Source organism: Rissa tridactyla, chromosome 3 (assembly GCF_028500815.1).
Source record: "Rissa tridactyla isolate bRisTri1 chromosome 3, bRisTri1.patW.cur.20221130, whole genome shotgun sequence".
NCBI classification, from domain to species: domain Eukaryota; kingdom Metazoa; phylum Chordata; class Aves; order Charadriiformes; family Laridae; genus Rissa; species Rissa tridactyla.
In genome coordinates this window covers 36,463,221-36,485,546 of record NC_071468.1, presented here as the reverse complement: position 1 = coordinate 36,485,546, position 22,326 = coordinate 36,463,221, and the positions used below count along the sequence as shown (strand labels likewise).

The following is a 22,326-nucleotide window of genomic DNA, read 5'->3' as shown; positions in this document are numbered from 1 at the left end:
TGAAAAGAAGTTATAGAATATTGTCAAATTCAAGAACTATCTCAATTTCTCTTGAGCAAAAGTGAATGAAGCCACATCTTATTTTTTCATTGTGCTTCTCTTCAAAACCGAGTATCTGAAGTTGGACAGTGGAGTCTCCTCTGTGATGGACTTGAGATAACCTTGTTAGAAAGTTGTACTTTAAAATGTTTAGCTTTCCGTGTTCATTTTGAATGGGCTAAGTTTCTGTGAAATGTATGTCCTTCTGCTTGCAGAGCATCAGAGGAGAAACAGCTTTTAAAGCTTGCAGATCTCAAACTGTTCATGGCAATTTAACAGGAAAGAATTTATTCAGGTCTCCATGCGAGATTTGAAGTAGTGGCAAGCATAGTTACCTATTTTTATTTTTTTTCCTATTTTGTGTGCAAAGACAAGAACTTTCCAAGCACAACAGTTTGGATGAAAGCTCTGTTTTGATAATTTCCAGGAGATTTGCCCTTTCAACCTTCATAATCATCTTGATGGCCAAGAAAACAAGCTGTGGACAAAAAGGCTCTGAAAGTTTAGGATGGCTTTCTCTAGATAAAAATGCTTTCCAAAATATTTAATTCTTAAGAGAAATGTAATGTATTTAGGGAAAAAATACTGTTCATATCTTGAATGCCAAAAGCCAGAACAGACCATTGGGAACCTGTTCATGACAAGCTGTAGGCCTTTCCTGAATTGTTACCCAGTTCTGTGTTAGTATGACTCCTGGCTCTGCCTGAATTGTTTGAATTAGACAAGGGGCAGTTTTAATTTTTTTTTTAAATAAAAATCTAAATAATAGAGAATCCACCACAAACCTTGGTAAATTGTTCTTGCTGTTATGAAAAGGTACGCTTTTTTTCTTGCCTTGTTTGTCTAGCTTCAGTCTAGCAAACATAAGTGATAGTATCAGTCTTGTGGCTCTTCTGAACATCTCCTGTTTAGTGGCATCCTCCTGGAATTGTGGCTACTGGGACTGGACATGGTGATGGCCAAATACAGAATTACTGGACCTCCCCTTTCCCTTGCCGGTGCCCCCTTATGCATCAGGGAATTGCAGTAGCTCCTTGTGACTACAGCACAAAAGGATGAGTTTCAGTTGGTGATCTCTTATGACCTGCAAAACTCTTATTACTGTTTCTGAGCATAATCTTCCCTCCTGAAAGTATGGCCTATGTGACTTAGTCTTAAATTTTAATCTTGAATGCATGACTTTGGCTACTGTTAAAACTCAAGTGGCTTACTGTTGTGCAGATATCAGTTAACCAAGATCTCTCTCTTCCACTATCTGCCTGTTAATTTTCCTCTCCTCCCCCTGATCCCCAGTCCTCCACTCCAGGTCATTCTAGGCTAATTCTCCAATTTACATGGATGAATTGAAGGCAAAGATTTTTAAGAGCATCCACTGGCAATGCAGGTTGAAAGTCGTGCTGAGCAGAAGGCCCACATGAGTCCTAATGCCCAGAGAAAAAAAAAAATGCCACGACTTCTGTTTGTAACTTCTTGTAGCACCAGTCTTGTTTGGGAGTTGCACTACCATTTACAGTGTACAAAGGGAGAGAAACTCCTGTGAAATCAAGCATATTAAGCTGGTGTATAAGAAGTCATAATTGATCTGCTCTGAGATCCTGTGACAGGAAAAAAAAATAATATTCTCTTGGTTTTGAGTGGATGTATGGGGCAGAAGAGGAGCTGTGTACACTGGGCATTGTACAGACCTGTCCTTCCATTGCAGACGTACTGGTTTTGTTACCTTGTCATCTATTTAGTAAAGCAAGAGTCCTGATTCTGATCTGATTTGCAGTAGTTATAGCATCCAATAATTACACTGATTTAATTACTGCTAAATGAGAGAGCGAAGATGTGGACTAGGTGGACTCAAAAAAATTAATCTCGGTTGTTTTTTAACCTATCGGAAAAGTGTCATTAGTAGCCATCAGCTGCTACAGTGTTTCAACATGTTGATTTGGTTTCATTCTTGCATTTAATTTGATTATTCTAGAAAAAAAAACAACATTGTACTTCTTGGGGTGAGGGGTTGTGGCTTTCCAAATGCGGCATGTGTACCAAGACAGTCATTGTGTTAGTAAACTCTTTGTTGCAGTCTGTTGAGGGCATGACTGCTAAGTTTAACCAAGGAGCAAATGGCTATTCCCAGGTATCTAGTAAATGACAGCCTTTCAATGGAAAGCCCAACAAGAGTATATAGGTGTCTGGAAAAACACATAAGAAAAATCTCTGTATCTTCTCAGGCATAAGAAAGGTGACTAGCATGAGGTATGAAGGGAGTTTCGTTATTTATTAGGCTTAATCAAGTTCTAAAGCAGCACTCAGTTTGTCATTTTGGTCACTGGGAATGTAACAGCCAAAATTTAAGGCAGAGGAAGTGTCTCCCTGAATTTTCAGCTATTAACAATATTTTTATTTTTAAAATGGAGATTTCACTTTAAGATGTAATGCTCTTTCAGCCTGTCTTGGCATCCTGGGTGAAACTGCCTGCCTTGTTTCAGACAGTCTGAAACAGTCACTTTGGGAGGTGTGAACTTCCTTAATCAGCCGCCACTAACCTGGGAAGCTGGTGTCTACTAGAAGTTAACTGTTCTACTGCAAGCTGCTAATGTGTTGTATCTGGAGAGTTTTGTTTTACCGATTAGGTGCAGATTTTTTTTTTCCTTGTCATTGTCGTTTGGGCTTTTCTTCTTTGCCCATGGTAAATTGTCTCTGCCTTCCCACTTTTGTTCTCCGAAGTGAATGGGTTATGGTCTTTTCAGGAATGGCAAGAGTTTAACAGCAGTGTCTATGACCGGATTTTTGTTTAAGAAAAAATATATATTTAATTTTAATTATTGTAGGATAACCCGTATTTAGTGTTCTGTATTCTGAGAGAACTTAAAAGAACAACAATAACATCCCGTTTTCCCCAAGGATGTGGTTTAACTTAAGAAGCATAAGACTATAACAATAGGGGCGTTGATGAACTATTTCTAACATGGATCTTTGTAGCTGTTGGTGAAGAACTTAACGATTTCCTCCAGTAAGGATTTCCCCGGGCTCCTTTCTCGGAGCCCAAGTATGCTGCCCTGCTGCTTCTGCAGCCAGAAGGAGCATACCTCTGATGATTCCTGGTAGCACCCACATACAAAGGAAAAGAAGGAATACAAGTTTGGTAATATCATCTTCCTTCTAGAAGTTAATGTACGTGTCTCTTGCTGTGACTGTATTTCAAAGTATTTTGGTTATAATATTCCTATTCTTTCCCATGTGAGCTATACCCAGAGAGTCTGTGGAACAGGACCTGCATTATCAATTAATTTCTTCCTGTCCAGTACTGAAGCAGCAACACTGAGATGTTGATGCCCTCCTCAGATGCAAGTTCCCTCTTAAATTTCTTAAGTCTCTGGCCATGCGCTCTTCTGTAATTCAGGAAGCTAAAGTGTGTTGCTTCCCTGTGTTTCTGCAGAGACTGTCTCTGTTAAAAGAAATAGTACAGACTTTTACAAGAGAAGAGAGTGCCATGCTGTGCCTTAAATTAATGCAATCCTGATGCATTGTTACAGTATTATATAGGGGATTTTTTTCTGGATATGGTTTGGATTTGTACTCGGGACAAAAAAAATCTCCCCCTAAGGAGATCAGGAATATCTGGCCATTTACTTCTGTGGCTTGGATTCTGACCACCTTTGCATTGGTTTTGTTTTCTGAGTTGGTGGGATTTCTTTTGATAATTGTTGTGTTTAAATTTTTTGTTAATTTAGTTTTTGTTTGGGGGATTTTGGGGTCATTTTTTCTAGTGTTTGAGCAGATGGTTTTGTCAGCCCTGCAGGGCTCTACAATGTGTCACCTTTTCTTAAATTTCCAAAGGATGGTAAACAACACTAAGCAACATATCAATCCTCCCATGACTTGAATTCTGACTCCCTGGAGCTTGCAAGAGCCATTAGAAATTTGCTTTAAATAGCCGTCAGTAAAAGGCAGAAGTTCATTTTACCTACTTATTAAGGGATTAAGTGAATAAATGTGCCCTTTACACAGGAAAGTACGTCCCCGAATTATGTTATTTGTCTGCCTACTGCCTACATCCCACTGCCTTCCATACCAGCTGTATGAATTGGTACATGAACAACTTGCAGCATGCGGTAACAGCTTGTTCTTGGTCAAGAGAGAGGTGCATCCATGCCCAAAGGGATTGCTGCACCTCAGTTCTGTGCTGTTAGAGTTGTATAAATAAGACATGTGATGACCAAGCAGAATTATGACAGTCTAGCAGCAAGTGCCACAGTACAGTGTAAGGCCTTGGTAAACGTGTGCTCTGTTTCCGAACTAGCTTTTCTCAACTCTGAAGTAATTAGTGCAACCTAGATAAAGTATAGGCTTAGTATATTTAGCTGGTGTTGGTCTAGTCAGACGTAAATGTAACTTTTGCCTTGTGCAACTGATTGTTTCTCCTACCTGTCCTCCAGCTCTCTGTATCATATGAGGGGCAGAACATCTGAGATTTTTAAGAGATAAGCTGAGGCATTAATAAAAAGCCAGGTTGTTTGCCTTGAATTTGGCTGTCAGACACCTGGTATAGGTGTCTTCAGTAACCTGGGAGTGGAGTGCTGCTGATGATTAGTCTTAATTCTATTGACAACCGTTTGGGCAATGGATTATATATTTGTCAACTGCAGGATCTCTCTCCCCTTTGAGCTCCCTTGTCAAAGTAGCATGAGGAACACAGTGACTGGTGCTGAGGACCGTGTTTAGCAGTTAGTTGGCATTTGTAAAGGGGAGTGAAAGCGACCTGGAAATGCAGGGCTCTGCTTCTGGGGTAGGAGGGTAGGAGAAGAGCTGCCTCAATGATGTTGAAGGTCTTTTCCAACCTAAATAATTCTATGAGTCTATTTGGCCTGTGAGGGCTGCAGAGTGGTGCAGCTGGGTGTTGTCATCTGTGTTGCCTAACGTCTAGCCTAGTTTCTGTTGAAATATCTCATTAATTTTGGGGTTTTCATTTATGTGGGTTTTGGAACAAATTAAATGTGACCAAGGTCCCAACAAGGATCTGAGATTTGTTTTCTGCTGAAGAACTCTTTATACAAATGAACACCAATTTGCATCATTAAGCGCACGCTTCACTTGGGCTGCCCAACAGGATTGAACACTGAGACAGAAATTGCCTCTTGTGGTGCCTTTCTTATAAGCTGACAGCACTTAGGCCCAGCTTGTGCTTTGGCATGTGTGTGTGTTCTTTTACAGCCTTTCTGGGGAGGCGGTAGTTGTTTTATAGCAATCTGAGTTTTCTGTGATCCTCTTCAAAAGGGCCATATATCTTGTATTTCTTTTGACACTGCAATTGGATATTCCCCTCCCTCTCCTTACACACCCCAAGGATTTATAGTGTTTTAAGGTGTGTGAGGGTTTGTTCAGGTAGAAGAACTCATCATTAAGAGTTGTAACTTGTTTCTCGCAACAAAGGCAAGTTGTTGTTTTGGTTGAGTATGGTATTATGCCACTGTGTTTGTCAGTGTCAATTTATGCCAGGCTTTAAATAGGATACTCTGCCATGAGTTTGTTTTCTGGTAGTCTGTAATCCTTTCAGGCTAGCTAACATTAACGAGCGGCAGCATTACTGTGGCTGGTTTTCTTTTGATCGTGCACAGCCCTAGTCAGGAAATGGGTGAGGAGCATGAGTCATGATTACATTACCCTAATGTGACTGCCTACTAGAAGTTTCCTTTTTGCCGCCAATACGCTTTCCCTTGACATTACTTCTGAAAACAAAATGTCCATTTCAGAACACTTTGAAATATTGACCTTTAAATAGAGGGATTTATGTTCTCGTGCAGTCTCAAGGCAAAGTTCTAAGCAGGAGCCCCTGCAGAGGGCAGAGAGAACAAGAACGTCTGCAAAATGCTTTTCCAGAAAGCTGCAAAGGACAGGACTTAACTTGCAGTACGCTAGGTCTCCTTGGCTTCATTGGATACAGCATGTTTCCCTGACCCATTTAATTATTCCATCACGTTGCCTGCACATGCAAGCTCAAGGTCCAGTCTTTTCTATATACAGATGCTGTAATCTTACTCACCATTTGGCTTAACCTGTGTCTTAGAGCTATACTTATCTTTTGAAACAGAGCTGCAGTAATGGGAAGATAGATGCTGAGTACTAGCTGAGGTAAAACCCTGAGCGTTGAGAAGGTAGCTTTAGTGGGATTTGAGACAGCAGTATCTCAGACAGTTTAATTAAATACATGGGGTTTAGAGTTTCAAAGAAATGCCAGCTGCTAATCAGTAAACTAGCTTTAGTACTGAATTGCCACTCTACCACTGAATATTCAGACAGTATACCTCTGTACAAGTACTCAGTATATTAGTTTCTTTCAAATTAAACTGATTAACTCTGCCTGGTTTTAAGAGCAGTACGTGAAATACAACTGTTGGCACAGAGAGTGAATGTACTCTAATACTACTTACTATATTCCAGGACAAAAAAAAAAGTCTGATCAATCTAGTACAAGCAACTTAAGTTAACAGAACTAAGTGTCTGTGGCAGAAAGCTCCCAGGAGGAAGTGGGGACCCCTTCACTGCTGTCCAGTGTGATGTGTCCCTATCAGCTGGAGTACATCGGAAATGTCATGGTCATGCTGCAGAGCAGAGCCAGAATATGGCATGTCTTTCAGTTGTCGCTTATTCCCCCAGATTCTTACCTCTGCTCAACTGATGCCGTCAAATAGCGGAGTTGTTTTTTTAGGAGTACAGTATAAACTCACAGTGAAGATGTAATTTCTATTTTTTTTCCTTTTGTTTCATATAATGGTGTTAAAACAGTTACTTTAGTTGTATTAACAATCTAGTTTGAATTGCATTTAGATAACAAATTTTAGAAGTACTATTTATTCCATCATTTCATCCCCATTCCTTAAAGAGGGTGTGAGTTGGGCCAAAAAAAAATTCAGTGAAGATTTTTGTAATCCATTGAATAATTTCCTTTCTTCTGTCTACCCCAATACCATGCTCTTTCATCTCATCTCGATGACCATTCAACTCTCTGAAGGAGGCAGAACTGCAACAGAGCAGAGGATTCATCCTTTTTCTATGTAATAAAACAAATAAGCCCTGAGTAACTCTATATTTTTCTGTAGCTTTGTACCTCTGCCTCATTTTTAGCCTTTGCATATAGAGGGCTCTCTGGCCTTCAAGTTTGTTTTAAACCTGGTTTATCAGCCACTTCAAGATGGTAAATACTTATTTCAAGTGAAACACTTTGAGAATTGAATAATAGGAGAACTGGTGATTATAATATGCCTATGTCACTTGCGTGTTTCAAGGAGATGATAAAGAGTATTTGACTTAAAGATGAAGGGTATTCGAGAATTGGAGGTGGGGAGTTCAGGGTAGGATGGATTTTTTTTTCTTTAATTGTGATCTTGCAAGATGCATTTATTTTAGATTGCCTTTTGTCAGGAGCTACCAGTTAAGGAAATGTTAAGCTAGGGATCCTTTTCAAAAAATAGTAATAATAATATCTTAACTATAGTTGGAAAAACTTCATTTCAACACGACAGCAGCCTTGAGAACCCTAAGGCAGAAGCTAGAAGAGCTCCCAAGCCATTTTTGCGTCAGAAGTGAATAAAATCTGAATGTAATTCCATGGACATGTTTTCTTGCAGGTTAAGAATTGCCCATCCCTTCTGCCAGAACTCGGTGCGCTCTAATGATGTTTCATGAGACAGCTGAGCTATTCATGTTGCAGATGAAGGTAGCAGTCTCACTGCTAGCCATGTGATGTTACTCCCCTTTTCTAGTCAGTTTTCACCCAGTTCAGTGTGATGAACTGGCTTATAAGGGGTGAAGTGTGTGCACGCAGTACAGGTGAAGGGGAGAATGCCTTTCTGACACCAACAGTTATATTCAGCTTGAACACTCTTGAAGCTTTGCCATCAGTCACACTGCAGCTGTTGGTAAGCCTTTACTGTAAACTGAGTCCGTGAGGAGAATTGTTGCCGTGATGGATTTGTAGTGTGGCTTGTAGATCTGCCTACCCACGGAGGGTACAAGGAACTGCAGTGCAGAACTGGGAACCAGCAGCGAGGAGCGAGGAATCCAGGGCGGGAACTTCTTAAACCAGCTTTGAGGGCAGAGCTGGGTTGGGGAACTACACCCTCTGTGTCAAAAGAGAAAGTCATCTATGCTAACCTGCTCAGAATTACAAAGGATTTGTAATCCACTTAAATTGATATGAGCGCTGGCTGACATCAAAGGGGCAGTACTGCCTGCCTCAATCCACATCTTCCCAAGTTCTTCCATATGGCAATAGCAGCAGTTAAGTGAACATGCCTTGAGCTGTTTTGGCTAAAAACTGTTCCTTTCTTCTTCTGCAGTTGAGATTTCAACCAGAGCAGTTACCCCATCTTTTAGGAAACACATAGGCTCAGGTTATAGGAGTTTTGTTGGTTTTTTTCATCACATTTCACAACGGTTTTCCTTTGGACTAAGAGAATGTATGGACAAGCTGTTAAATCTCTCCATCCTGTGGCTTAGGAGTTTATGGTCCCCAGCTATTTGCTCATCTGGTCTCCTGGCTTTGTAGGAGGAAATGTGTGATTGTACTTCAGTGCACAGTCTGTCTGATGTAGCATAACCTCACCTTCACTGGCTGCATGAGTTAAGGTGCTAGACTTCGTACTGACATGTACCTATGCCTAAAGCTGCATGGTCTTGCACTCACCCAATTTTTGAAAGCCAATGATAAAACTGAACTATATGGTATTCAATCTCTATGTATGATGTACCAGCCAAAAGAGCTAAGGAGAAGGTAATAAAGAGGGACTTGTTTTCAGTCCATGGAGCCAAACAACAGAATACAGTGAGCTCATTAAATTCCTGTCTCTGGAGAAGAGAAGAAAACAGGTTTTTATTATTCTGGAAAAGATACTAACTTTTCAAAGCTGAAAGAAAGCTGTGACTGAAACCTGTTGGAAGGTGAATTTTTTTTTTCTTGATTGAGGGGGGAAAAAAAGGGGATTATTCCAATGAATGGTCAAAAGCACAACTGCAAAAACAGTCTCTGTAAGGCACTTGACTTAATATTGTATCGCAGACAGGTTTTTAAAACATTAGCTCTCTGCACTGTCAACAAAGCACATATTGAAAACGTAGAATCTCAGAGTAAATGTCAGAAAGAAGTCAGCATCAAAGAGCTATGTATTTCTATTGAAATAATGCAGAGATTTATACAGCTTTGGCTGCATATTATTTTTATGAGCAGCCTGCAAATAAGTGTAAAAGTTGTTGCAGTATAAATTTGCAGGTGATGGAGATCAGTGAGGAAGTATATTCATGAGGAAGAGGGAGAAATCTCAACTGATTTATTGATTGACAGCCTGAGCACATTCAAATAAAGTGTTTTCTCTTTCTGAAGTATGGCCTTGCTATTTATCCTAAAAAATAAAAATCTAGCTTATTTGCTGGAAAACGATTACTTGGAAAGCCTTTTTTTTTTTTTTTTTTAAATGAATATATCTGTACCTTCATCCCAAAAAATAGAATGGGGTTGCCCACTCTGAACCAAGAAATGGCAGTGATAACAAACTTCTACTTTTGCCAATATAGTTTATTCTGCTTGGAGAACTCATTTCTGTTATAGAAGCACAAGAACTCTTAAATGGTTTGTAATATAATGCTACCCTGTAAATACAGGAAAATTCCTGTTGTAAGATGGTGGGGATAACAGCAGAAATATGATCTTGCTTATAAACAAGGCAGCAGTGATGGGAAGAAAGAAGTGATTTTTATCTTTGTATATGCTGTTAGGGAGAATGATATTGGAATGTTGTCACTAATTCTGATCTGCTCTGAAAAGGATGTTGGAAAATTGGAGAGGGTTCAAAGGAGAGAGAGAGACATATTTGAAGGCTTAAAATTACTCCCCCACCATCACCACATGAGGAATTCCCCCTGTTCACTTCGATCAAAAAGGATGACTGAGAAACAACTTGGTTAGTATTCAAGTACCTTAACAGGGATGAATGTTACTGGCTGATAAAGGGCCTTTATAATATCACAGACTGATACAGAACAAAATAACAAATGGACACTGGGGCCAGTTGCTCAAATTAGACAGTAGCCCCAAATTAGATAACTTCAGCATCTCCTTCCTGCTGTGCTAGTACAGCTGTTTGAAGGATACAATGAACTGTGAGAATTATTTTATTTTTTTTTTCAAATCAGGTTGGCTTTCGTTTATTTCTTTTTTTTTTTTTACAAGCTAAAATGAAAACTTATAAATAGGTGAAATACCTCATTCATTTCAATATAATACACAGGTACTTTAATGGTTTGAAGTTGAAGGTGTTCCCTGGTTAATATGCTTTACTTCAGCTTGATCCATTTGAAAGGGCACTATGCAGGGAAAGGTGGCAACATTTGAAGATGTCAACAATTAAAAATCGTTTCAGAAACTTGGTTGTTCACTTGTGAACCTAGGTTTTAGGGGGGGGGAAAAGAGGAGGATGCTGGAGAAATGGAAGATACCTGGAGATAAAGACACTGTATGCAGCCTGTCATTGTCTGTGCTTATGCTTAATGACAGTTAACAGTTCTCAGGTGGACTGCTCACAGTGAGTGTACTATTTAGCTTTGATTTACCTGGGAAGAAGTGTTTGTAGCAAGGGAGATGAAAATGTATCTTTATGTGATTTTTCTTACATTTCCCTTTCACTTTCCCTTCCAAAGACGACTGATAATGAATTCCTCTGCTTTTTTTTTTTATATTACTTCTCCCCAGCTAGTATATAGATGAAGTTTTCCAAGCTTTCCTTAACATTCATTAGTATATCTGTGTTTAGCCACTGTTAATCTGGAAAGATATATCAGGTGGAACTCTGCAGCGCTACCTTCCATCTCTGTTACTACACAATATTTTCATGAATGATTTGAATGTATGCTTATTACATCCACAGATGATGCTAAACCTGTATGCTGCAGAGGCTAAGATTAAAATTCAAAGTGATCCTGACCATTTGAAGAGTTTGAAATGAATAGAATGCAATGCAGTGAGTACAGAGGCTTTGCTACAGGGGCATAGTCAAGAACAAGATGTAGAGTAACTAGCTAGACAACAGTTCTAAGCTAAAGGAGATAGGTTTTTAGTGGACCACAAACTAAACATAAGCCAACGATGTTGTGATGCAGAAAGAAAAATGCAGACACTCTATTAAGAGAGAAATTGAGATCTCAGCTTGAATATCGTGTTTGCTTTTGGGCATATTTAAGAAAGTCTTGAGCTGAGGGGAGGAAGACCAGAAAAGGATGTTGGGGGAAGGTTATCCGAGCTCCAGAAAACATGACCTGTTCTAAAAGACTGAAATATTTGTGTTCTTTAATCTGAAGAAAAAAAGGCTGAAAGGAGACACAGAATGCATAAAATAATGAACTGTATTCATCAGGGCTCAGGTTGGAGCAGGGGAGACTTTAGTTTACTTCACAGAAGCTAGTCATCAGAGAAGATGCACCTAATGTGTGCAGTCTGCACCTGTAGGGAATTTTAAGAGGAGGGTGGACGAACATCTTTCAGGACTAGCAGAAAGCATCTGGGTCTTTGCAGGACGATGGAGAAATGAATGAACTACATCATAGGGTGCCCTCTTGACCTGTGTTTCTGTAGCTGTGGGAAGGATTAGGGATTTTTTTTTCCTTGATGTCACACTTGTATGTGACAATGGGATAAAATAAGTTAGATTTCGTCTAGGAAAGTAGGTTGAGTGCAGTTTGAGAAAATTAGTTGAATTGAAGTGTGATTAGCCTGATTGTTTTTGTAAAGTAATTAAATCTGTAGCTTTAATCAGAAAGGTGCAAATTCTTTGATGGAGGGAGAAACAAAGGGGCAAGGATTTCTAATCTGATCCGGGAAGTTGACTTTAATACAGATGAATTCAAAGGCTGGGCCTCTTAGAACCTCTTAATTTAACAAGGTAAATTTAGATAAACAATCTGGAGGGAGAAGTGTTACCACCTGATTTGGTTAAAGATACTCAGAAGGTGGTGGCTCTTTATAGAGAGGCTCACTGGTGGCCTGGTCTAGAAGTGGGCAGAATTGTGGCCTCTCATCTTCAGAGGCTGACAGTTGATACGGGCACCTAAGTCCACAGGACCATAAGAGGTAAGCTGTATAGTGCATCATCTGCTGCTTTGCTTGTACCTGAAGACTCGGTTATACTGAGAGAGTGTTTTACCAGCATTCAGGAATTGTGACTGCGTGAGTTCAAGCCCCTGTTACAAAACCAATAAAAAGGTGTTTTGCATTGATGTTTCAGGCATAGTGAAAGTAACAGCATTGACAAGGACGGTCTCAACAATTTGTTTGTGCTGCTGAAAGCTACTGGTAGCTAAAATCTAAAATGAACCCCTAAAGCCTTCTATGCTTGCAGATATCTCGTTGTGTAGAAAAGTTGCAGTAGTTCATTGCAGTTTGTGTCTGTCTTTTGCTGGGTTACTGTATTATCATTTGGATATTTAAATAGTGTAGAGACTCTGTTTTCTCCTAGTGACTTGCTCCACGAGGTAACTCAATGCTATTTTAGACGATGTTTTGGAAATGGGTTTCTCTAAAGTTTACATCCTTCTAGCCAACGATGTGTAAGGCACATCCCTTGCAAGGGCTTGTCCTGTAGGAAGCTCACAGCCTTCCCAGAGTGCACACTTGCTTCTGGTCTTGCCCTGTGTAAATAGGATTTTCTTTCTATCGTTTCTTTGCCTCGGACACTGCTTAAGGATCTAGGTCTCTTGGGATTTCCACACAAATAAAATTTTGTACCTTGACCCTTATTTGTCTCTGCCTTTGTAACTTAGGTGTTGATATATTTGCTGATAGTCTGTCCTTTTAAAACGGACTGTGGAATAAACTACAGCATCCATGGAAAACTTTGAGCTGTGTGGAAGGTGATGATTGCTGAGTGGACAGAAGGTTTGCAAGGCAGATTGAGAAGTGCCTCTGAAAATATTAGTCTTCGTTACCAAGCAAAACACTTATATGAAAGTGTGAAGTGATAGGAATGAAAATGGGCAAGTGTTACAGCCAAACGAAAACTTTAATTTTCACTGGGCTGAAGTTTTTCTGTCTTGGCTCATGCTTGGATCTTATTAGGAGCGGGATATCTCTTCAACTGGAAGAAAAATCGTTTCATGTTGTTTTTCTCTTAAATTAAGGTCTTCCACGGTAGGCTGGCAGTCTGGGACTGGACTTTTGTTATGCGCTTAGTTTTCTGATAATTTCCCATTCAGCTTTCCAGTTTGGCTATACATCACTTAGTTACTGAGTTGAAATTAGTCAAAACAGAGACTTTAGGATCAGAAAAAGGTCTCATTTTAAGACAAGGTGAACTTTACTGTGTGGCCTAGTATCGAGATTGGAGTGTGTTCTGTTCCTTCTCTTAGCACGTGTGTGCTGGTGATTTCATTAAATCTTGCTGAGCGCAGGGAGTGTGTAAGGTTCTTGTGAAAATCTTGTGGAGTCATTTTTTTAGTTTTGCAGGAGTTGAGCTGGAGGCTTAGTCTCGTTAAGTTTTTCTTCATTTGCCAAAATTGGATTTATATTTTTTTTCTTACTAAAAGAACTACTTTTTTAAAAAAAAAAAAAACAACAACCAACCCACACATGTTATATATTGATATAGGTTCTTTCTTATTTAATTGTAAATTAAATATGAATAACAACAGTATTCTAGGCTAAGTGAATATTTCCAGATTTATGATATATTTCAGCTGTTCAAAGTAGCTTAAAATCTGTACTCCTTTTAGCAGTAGTTGACAAAGGGGATAGGTATGCAGAAACAAAGTACAGTTGCTCCGAAGCTTATGTTATCCTGTACATGGAAAGCCTGTCCATTGAGGAGGGAACTCTCATCTTTTACTTACATGGTGTAATTTGCGGATTTTCAATAGAGTGGCTAGTAAAATCTAGAGCAAGGGCAGTCTTTGTTTTCAGCAGAGAAAACGATGCTTGCAGTAAGCATGTTATTTTGAAAGTTCTTATCTTCAAATGTAAAGCCTCTTGCGCTGACCAAATGGAAGGCAAAGCCTTCTCAATTGCAGGGACTGTTGTATAGAGAGGGATAATAATTCTTGACACTGAGTCTCTTGCAGCATCCTCTGAGGTAGTGTGGTTTTACACTGCCCCTTACTGGGGCTCTGCCATAGTGCAAGAACTAAAGGAGAGCTGGATGCCCAAAAATTTGCTCTATTTTGGGGTTTTGCATTTTTTTCCTCCTGACCTATGAGCTAAATAAAAGACAATGCTGCTCCTGTGTGTCAAAATGGATTATTTATATTAAAAGTTATTTTACACTTGATTTTAGTATTTCTTGATGTTCAGATGTTTCATTGTGTCCTTGAGGTTTCTTTGAAATCTCCTTGTGGAGTTTGGCGATAATGGTTTTTGATACACATCCAAACCGGTGGAAGCCATGAAAGCTTTGAATGGACAAGGATTTATCTTTCATTTTTAAACTAGTGACCAACAAGGATAACTTTGTACCACATTGACACTATGTTGCCATTCATTCCAGATTAAAAGATCTGAAAGAATGAGGAATTAGAGGGAATTCGGCCTGTTATTCCTGGGAAGTGAGGTAGAGCTGTGTCCACTAGATAAACACAAAACAACCTCACCATTCGTCTTTGTTTCCTAAGAATAGTCTTGTCTTTAGAGTTGAGGACATTTTGTTTAGCTAAGTGGGTTGCTTGGGTAGAATGATAATCAGGGGGAGAAACAATGCAGTGAATTTTTCAGTTAAAAACGGAAAAGTAACAGAGTTGACTAATCAGTTCTGTTCCCATGGTATGTGGCACGAATAGAGAACTTATATAGGACTTTTGTATTTTACAGTACTGACACGGAGTTAAGTTGGTGGAGTTCTGGTATGTAATGTGAATCTCCTAGTATTCTGTAGATCCTAATGAATTACCATTTTGTTGTGTAGAAGAAAGCTTTGAACTACTTTTAACTGACTGATGCGATCAATTATATTTTCAAAATTGAGCTTAAAAGTATAAAATGTCCTTATAACTTATTGAACATTGAGCTTATTTTGTATGACAGATTTCATTTATTTATATCTGTTGTACTTTCTGGGGACGGCTTACTAACAATATCTGAAGTGCAGTATATATCTGGCAGGAATCAAAAAACCCAAAATACTAACCTGGCTAGATTCCCAGCTCCCCTTGTGATGCACAGTTAAGTACCCCACTGTAAAAACTAATTACTCAGGTTAAAGGATTTGTGAAAATGCTTAAATGCTTCTTGACAATCTGGCTGTATCGCCATGCAGTAAGAAGTTTAAAAAACTGATGACTGTTAGTGGGCTTAATTTGGTGAAGGGAAAATATCTGCTGGGGCATGGATAAAAGGCAGCAAAAGTAGCCCTTGTTACAGACAGCTTCCCTTCACTTATTTCACAGAACTGTCTTTCTGGGCAAAAACTGCAACTCCTTTACAGAGTGAGGATGGTGATGGACAGAGTGTGAGGGATTTGTGTCTCAGTATTCCGGTGAGGAGGAGTGACCTGTGATGGTGGCCCTTAGACTAAACACGGGAAAGTACAAAAATCTCCAGGAGAAAAATGCTTTTATTCTGAGATTGCTCAAGAGTCAGGAACTGGTACTGTAAGGAAGAAATACACCTTTAAAGCATTAATGAAGAGTGTTTTTCCATAACTTGTTGGCCCAATAGCCGTGTTAACCCTTGTGGACTGCTTTGTCAGGCTTTTCAGAGACCACGTTCTAATGGGATGACTTGGTTTGCAAACACTGTTTCATTTGGTTGCACAGGGCAACTCTGAGTCACCATGGCTTCATGGCCTACATAATTAATGAGCTAGTCTATAACCAATTGCGATGGAGAATTTCTGTATTCTAAAGATTGTAGTCACAAGAATTAATCTCTTCTAAGATACCTGCATTTGGATGTTTCTACCTAATCATAAAGACCTGGACTAGCACTTTTTTTAAGTACCTAAAGCGATCCTTTTAAATGGGCACAATTATCAGAAATGTTATTGGTGGCAGTTTGCAAGAGTACCAGCAGTAAATGGAGGTATCTGAAGTTCTCTAATCCAAGGCGGTCTACTCTATCTCCAAAAAGGTTTTCTGAATGACTCTGTCAATCTTTCCGGGTCTACCAAAAGATTAATGTTGTTGAATGTTATAAATGTGTTCCTGCATGTGCTGTCAAAGGCCAGGATTTTGAATGCCAGAATAAGGAGAAGAAAGATTGAGATAGTGATATTTATCAAAGGAATTGTGCTCAGTAACCGTGTCTAAGAAACTCTGACTTCAAAAAAAGCTATGAAGTCAGAGAAAGGTTAGCTAGCCGTTGTTAGTCTAAACTCTTTTATCCTGTCTAGTGAAGGGAAGCAACATCATAAAGCTAATCTGCAGGCTGGAACTGTCAGTACCATTACTAATAGTATTTTTTTTTTTTTGTAGAAACAAGACTGAGTGAACCATGAAAAATAAATTAATGATCACCTGATTTTTGTATCCCATGCAGGTTTTCTCAAGCTCTGGAAGTAGCAGGGCAGTTGGTTGCTAACTGACTCGAAACTTGTGTTCTACCTTGGAAAGATCTGCAGTGGGAGACATTCACCTTCACGTACCCCACAGTTCTCTGCATCAGAAGAAAAGGACTTCCTGTGCAAGAGTGGTTCAGGATGATGATATAACATTGATAACGCTGAAGATCTCCCAAGAATAACTGACTTTGTAAGAGGCTTCTTCTCCACTTCCTTTTTTTTTTTTTTTAACTTCCTCTCTCAGAAACTATAAGAAGATGCCAGCCAAGACACCCATCTACTTGAAAGCTGCTAACAATAAGAAAGGGAAGAAATTCAAACTAAGGGATATCTTATCTCCTGATATGATCAGTCCACCACTTGGAGATTTTCGTCATACCATACATATTGGAAAAGAGGGACAACATGATGTTTTTGGAGACATTTCCTTTTTGCAGGGCAACTATGAGCTATTGCCTGGAAATGAAGGAGAAAGCAGAAGCCAGTCTGGTGGCCACAATGAGTTCTTAAGGGCAAACAGCACTTCTGAATCCATGTTTACAGAAACTCCATCACCAGTGCTCAAAAATGCTATTTCCCTTCCTGCCATTGGGGGTTCTCAAGCCCTTACGTTGCCCTTATTGTCACCAGTGACATTTAATTCAAAGCAAGAATCCACCAGGTCATCAAGAAATCCTAGGCTTAGCTGTGAGCCAGTAATAGAAGAAAAACTGCAGGAAAAAGGTAACCAGATGGAGGATGGAGAAACATACAAAGATGACATATGGGAGCGAAATGGTTCTTCTTCACATTTTACTAATGGTAGAGACAGTCACTCATCCAGCTTTTCTGAACGATGCACTGATTGGCAAACAGTTGATTTATTTGATGACAGTCGACTTTCATGTGAACTAACCAAGACAAAGACTAAGTCAGAAGAATCCCTTTCAGATCTTGCAGGCTCTCTTCTCTCATTACAACTTGACTTGGGACCTTCACTTTTGGATGAGGTCCTCAATGTAATGGACAAGAATAAATCTTAGAACTAGTACTCCCTTGCTTCTTTATAAGTGATTCACTTAAACAAAGACAAACAAAAAAAAAACATAGTTCAAAAGTAGACACTTAAAAATCAGCTGTATTTGCAGTTGTTTGACGGGTTTTCTAAAAATATTCTTAAAATACTATTTTTTTACCTATTGTTTTTCATGATTTTTATTACACTAAATTCTCATAGCAGGAAGGTAAATTTTAATAACAGTTTTCAGCAAATATAAAATGTTTTTAAGTACCAGTATTAATGATCAGAAACTTAAACAGAGTTTGAGGATGATACTGATTGTGACATTTGGTTAGTTCACCTCTACCGGCTTCTGAATATATGAGAATTTCTAAGTGTCAGAAAGGAGACTGATACTAATTATTCACTCATATAAATTATTACAACATCACTTTACATGTAGGCCTCTTTCTAGAACCTTGTGTTTGAGGGTTGGATAGTGTTTTTCTTCATTTTCCATAGTACCACTTCTGTTATACCTTCACTGTAACTACTTTCTCGATCTTATACTACCACTCTGTATTCAGATGTGAACAATTTGAAGGCTTTTTCAGCTTGAACACCTGGTCCAGAGTCTCAGCTGCTTTAAATGAATATGCACAAATTTACACACGTTGAGGCTTGGGCCTGACATTGTATATGAAATGATATGTTGTAAACAGGTGACACATGCAAGATATTATGGTTAAATTATTTTAAAAGTTGAAATATATTTTTTGTGTGCATATTGGCATTTTACTGCAGAGCCTACACATACAGTATATCATCAAAATAGTTGCTTAGCATTATTGGTGCTCTTCTGAAAATTGTATATTTGTGTGTTTGAAATGAAATATGTATTGATACTCCTTTGCTTTTTTTCTTCATTTACTGCCACACATGCTTAAAATTGAAACCGATTATTTTAATTTTTGAAGAAGGCACTGGTTATTCACAATGCTTGTGATGTGTGCTGCAACAGCCAATGTTTTGGGAAATGTGGATCCTTTAATACAGTACCTACATGGATTGCATAACTATCTTGTGCAATACAATAAAAAACCCTTTAAATTGCTACGTCTTTGTGATTCAGTACATAGCCTCATCAAACCATGAAGCTTTGTTTTCTGCTGTAATGAAACAGACTGCAGTAGAGTTGCAGAAATATGGGACCAAGGGGCAGATCAATTCTACTATCTTAATTCAGTTGACTTCTCCAATTCGGTTTATTTCCCGAGGTTTTAAGGGCAAACTCCAAGTGGCTAGGGCCCTCTGGAATATACACTGATTTTTAAGTAGTCTGAGACAAAAGTAATACTTTGGTCCTAATGAAGTTAATGGCAAAGTTCCAGCAGCTTTCACCAAAGTCTTTAGGTAAAACCTGACACAGTTTGTAGACTGTTCTTCATCAGATAACCACATTTATCTGTATCTTCCTATCAGAACATGTAAGTCATGGATGATTTAATATATATTATATTTATCCTTAAAATTTCTAGGGATTCAATGCTAACTAATTCCATTCCTTCAATGTGTTTTAGGAACACAGACATTACCCCTGTTTCCGGTTAAGCACTTATATTATTGTGCATTAATGAGACATGCAGCTACAGTCTCCCATGTTATTCCTGTAAATGAGGAACTGAGATGTAGAATGTCCAAGAACTGTGTTTATTTTTAATATAATGCTTAATTGCCTTTGACTTCATATTCTCTGTGTATAAGCCTGGATTAGATTTCCAATGCATTCATGATGCAAGAAGAACGGTGGTTCTGTGACTATAGTGCTTTTTGTATTTTAGAAAGCAGGTTAAAGGCTCTCGTTGGCCACATGTTTTTTATGAGACCTGAGAATTTAGAACCTAATGAGAATTTAGGCCAAAACTTTCACTGAAAAAACCTGTCAGTCATTAGCACAGGGGAAGTTTGGGTGAAATGGGGAATTAGACATTTTCTGTGTAAACCAGCTTCAAATACCATGATTAGAACATTAAAAGTATTTGCTGAATGAAAAGCCATTATCTTTCAGGACTTTTCAAGAAAGCATTTTCTAGAGAGCAGAAACAGATTCTTACAGGAGCTATTGCAGTTGTGTTATTTTTGCTTTGTTGTGTTTTATACTTGATTTCCTGGCTTAATCTGCTGAAAAATGTCTCACTGCCGCAGGAGGGTTTGGTCTGTATTATCCTTCCTATGTGATTGCTCTTCTAAATTTGTAAATCCTCAGGTCTTGTGATGCGGGTGGGTGGTCTGACTAAAATAATAACTATCGCTTCAGGCAAAAAGAACTACTGTGTTATGGAGGAGAACCTTTGCTTAAGTCAAGAACAGGACTTCTACATTGGCAAAGTAGATTTTGTCTTTCTTTAAAGCTTTCTTGTTACTTCCCTCAGAAGCTGGATCCCCGAATTGTTCAGATCTGCTCAGTCTTACATGTAAAGACCTAGAAGATGTGAAGTTGATATGTGCTCAGCTTCTGTCCTGACATGGTCTTCTGTAAAATACTGCTTTGCGTAATTTGATCTGCATCTCAGCTGTCACAATACAGCTTGTCAGATTAAAACCTAGAATTTCTGGTTTGTAGGGAGTTGTGCCTTCCTGAAGCCTGATAAAATTCTTAATGGAAATTAGACTTTCCAAGGGGGAGTTACATGGCAATTTCCTGAAAAGCAAGATACTGCTGCATGGTGACCTTCTGGCTGGAACAGAGGACTGGAAGGAGTTGCTTTGGATATCACATCAATTTTCTGTGGCCACAGGGAAAAGTATGCTAACTGTACAACTGCCCTGAAAGTTCCACAGATGCTTCACAAGTCTTCTAGTACGCCAGAAAATACTTCCCTATCTCTTCCACTCACTGAAGTAGTACAGTGAAGACCTAAAGATATAATCTAAACGTGCCAGAGGAAGAAAGCAGAAGCTATAAAGCATATTCCTAGTTCCTGCATGAGTATTTGCTAAATTCCTCATCTGTACAATCCTACAAGCTGGGCTATGCACAATACAGTGTAAAAACATACCAGGAAGTCCAATAACCATCCAGTTCAAGAACCCTTGAACCCCTGTCCCAGTTCCCCTGCCAGCCTAACAGAGGTGATCAATATTATGCTGAGGATATCAGTGGGAGGTAAAGAGCAGGTCAAATACTCGTGCACATAAATATTTTTTTTCCTTTTTTTTTTTTTTTTCTTCTTCTAACAAGGACCAAATCCAATGCCTTAGAGGAAACTGAAAAGCAAAAAAAAAACCAAGCTTCCAAGCTAGATCCCAACTGAAGGATGGAAAACAGCCTGACAAGGAGGCTAGCAGAAACCCTGAGACAGGGGTTTGATGCAAACATGGTTTGTCCAAACACACAGTTCCTTTTGAAAGTCCCTTGTATAGGTACATCAAATAATTAATGACTTCCACAGCGACCTTACTTTTCTCCTCACATTGCCAAAGCTAGATTATGTTAATAAAAACCGCTCATCACTGATATTTGTTTGAATTCACACTCTTGAAACTTTAATGTACTGAAGATATCCACTTAATTTCACCTGTTTACCCATACCGCTACAAAGCATATACAGGACAGAACCATCTGGATTTGCTGGCAAATGTGTATAAATAACTGTACAGTATGCAAACATGACAGAAAAGTGCAGAAAGCCTAAAAAAAATAAATACATCTGAAGAGAGTCATAATACCTTGTTTAAGGATGATTTTACTTTATTGTCCTTTTTCATTTTTGCATTTCTCGGTGTTAACAAGGAAGCTAGTTATCAGGATTAGGGCTGAAGGATGTTCTCTAATTTGCATAGGAAATTCTCAACAAGCAACAAGAATAGGCTGAGGCCAAGTTTCAGAAAAACATAGGAGGTATATCAGCTCAAAGTATTTTTCATTCCTGCTACAATTAGTGAGAGAAGGGACAATTCGGGTGGCTGCCTTTTTGAGAATGTCGGTCATGACCAGAATTGGAGGCAGCTGTTTGATATGTCAAATATAAATAACCCAGATGCAAGCCTAGCAGGGAAGGTGTTGGACCCAGTATAGTGAGGCCAAATAAAGTTTGGATGATGCAAGAAGCAGCTAAGAAAGAGACATGCCAGGATTTATTCCAAGGAAAGAAATTAATGGTTGTTGTAAGCAAATTAGTTAAATTAGCAGTGACTTAACTGTTCTGCTTGTCATCCATTTGCTTTTCATATGAACACAAAGTACATTAGTACATCTGTTTCCTATAAATGCTTTCATTTTATGTGTTTTTTAAGGGGTTTCCTGACTCCAAACGTAAGGCTGGATCCATCACTAACTGCTTCTCCCTAGTTATGTTTTACAAATGCTAGAAAATCAAGGAAGTACCTAATACTTTCTGTTTATTTTTGAATGTTTTCTCCCTATAACAATTGTAAAAGGACTGATTTTTTTTCCTGGTATAAATTAACATCACTCCAATAAAATCACAGATTATGATTTATACCAGAGTATTCCCAGAGAGAAATAAATTTCCAGAATATTTACACCAGAGAGAATATTCTTTTTCACAGGTACATTGCAGTATGACCCTACACATTCTTCAAGCTATTTCTATTCCTCATTGTCTAAGACAATTCTTTCTTAGCTCATGCTCAGAGAAGCCAGGACTTCAGCTTTGTGGATGGGTGACTTTTAGTCTGTGCTATGTTTCCTTTGCTTCTTAAGATATTCATATATTTAGGAACCTTTCTTTTATTACAACCTCCTTCCAAGGGTGCCACGCGAGCTGT

At 38.8% G+C, this 22,326-nt stretch overlaps 1 protein-coding gene across 4 annotated transcripts in view; it reads left to right on the top strand.

Annotated features, from left to right (window-relative positions):
- Positions 1 to 18,649, top strand: part of CDC42EP3 (CDC42 effector protein 3) — a 28,538-nt gene extending 9,889 nt beyond the window's left edge. For all 4 annotated transcript variants that reach the window (XM_054196722.1, XM_054196723.1, XM_054196720.1 and 1 more), the window contains one exon: positions 16,535 to 18,649. In XM_054196722.1, the coding sequence (XP_054052697.1) occupies positions 16,814 to 17,578 (765 nt within the window). In that variant the 5' untranslated portion in view covers positions 16,535 to 16,813 and the 3' untranslated portion in view covers positions 17,579 to 18,649. The remainder of the gene's footprint in view (positions 1 to 16,534) is intronic.
- Positions 18,650 to 22,326: the final 3,677 nt, after the last annotated feature.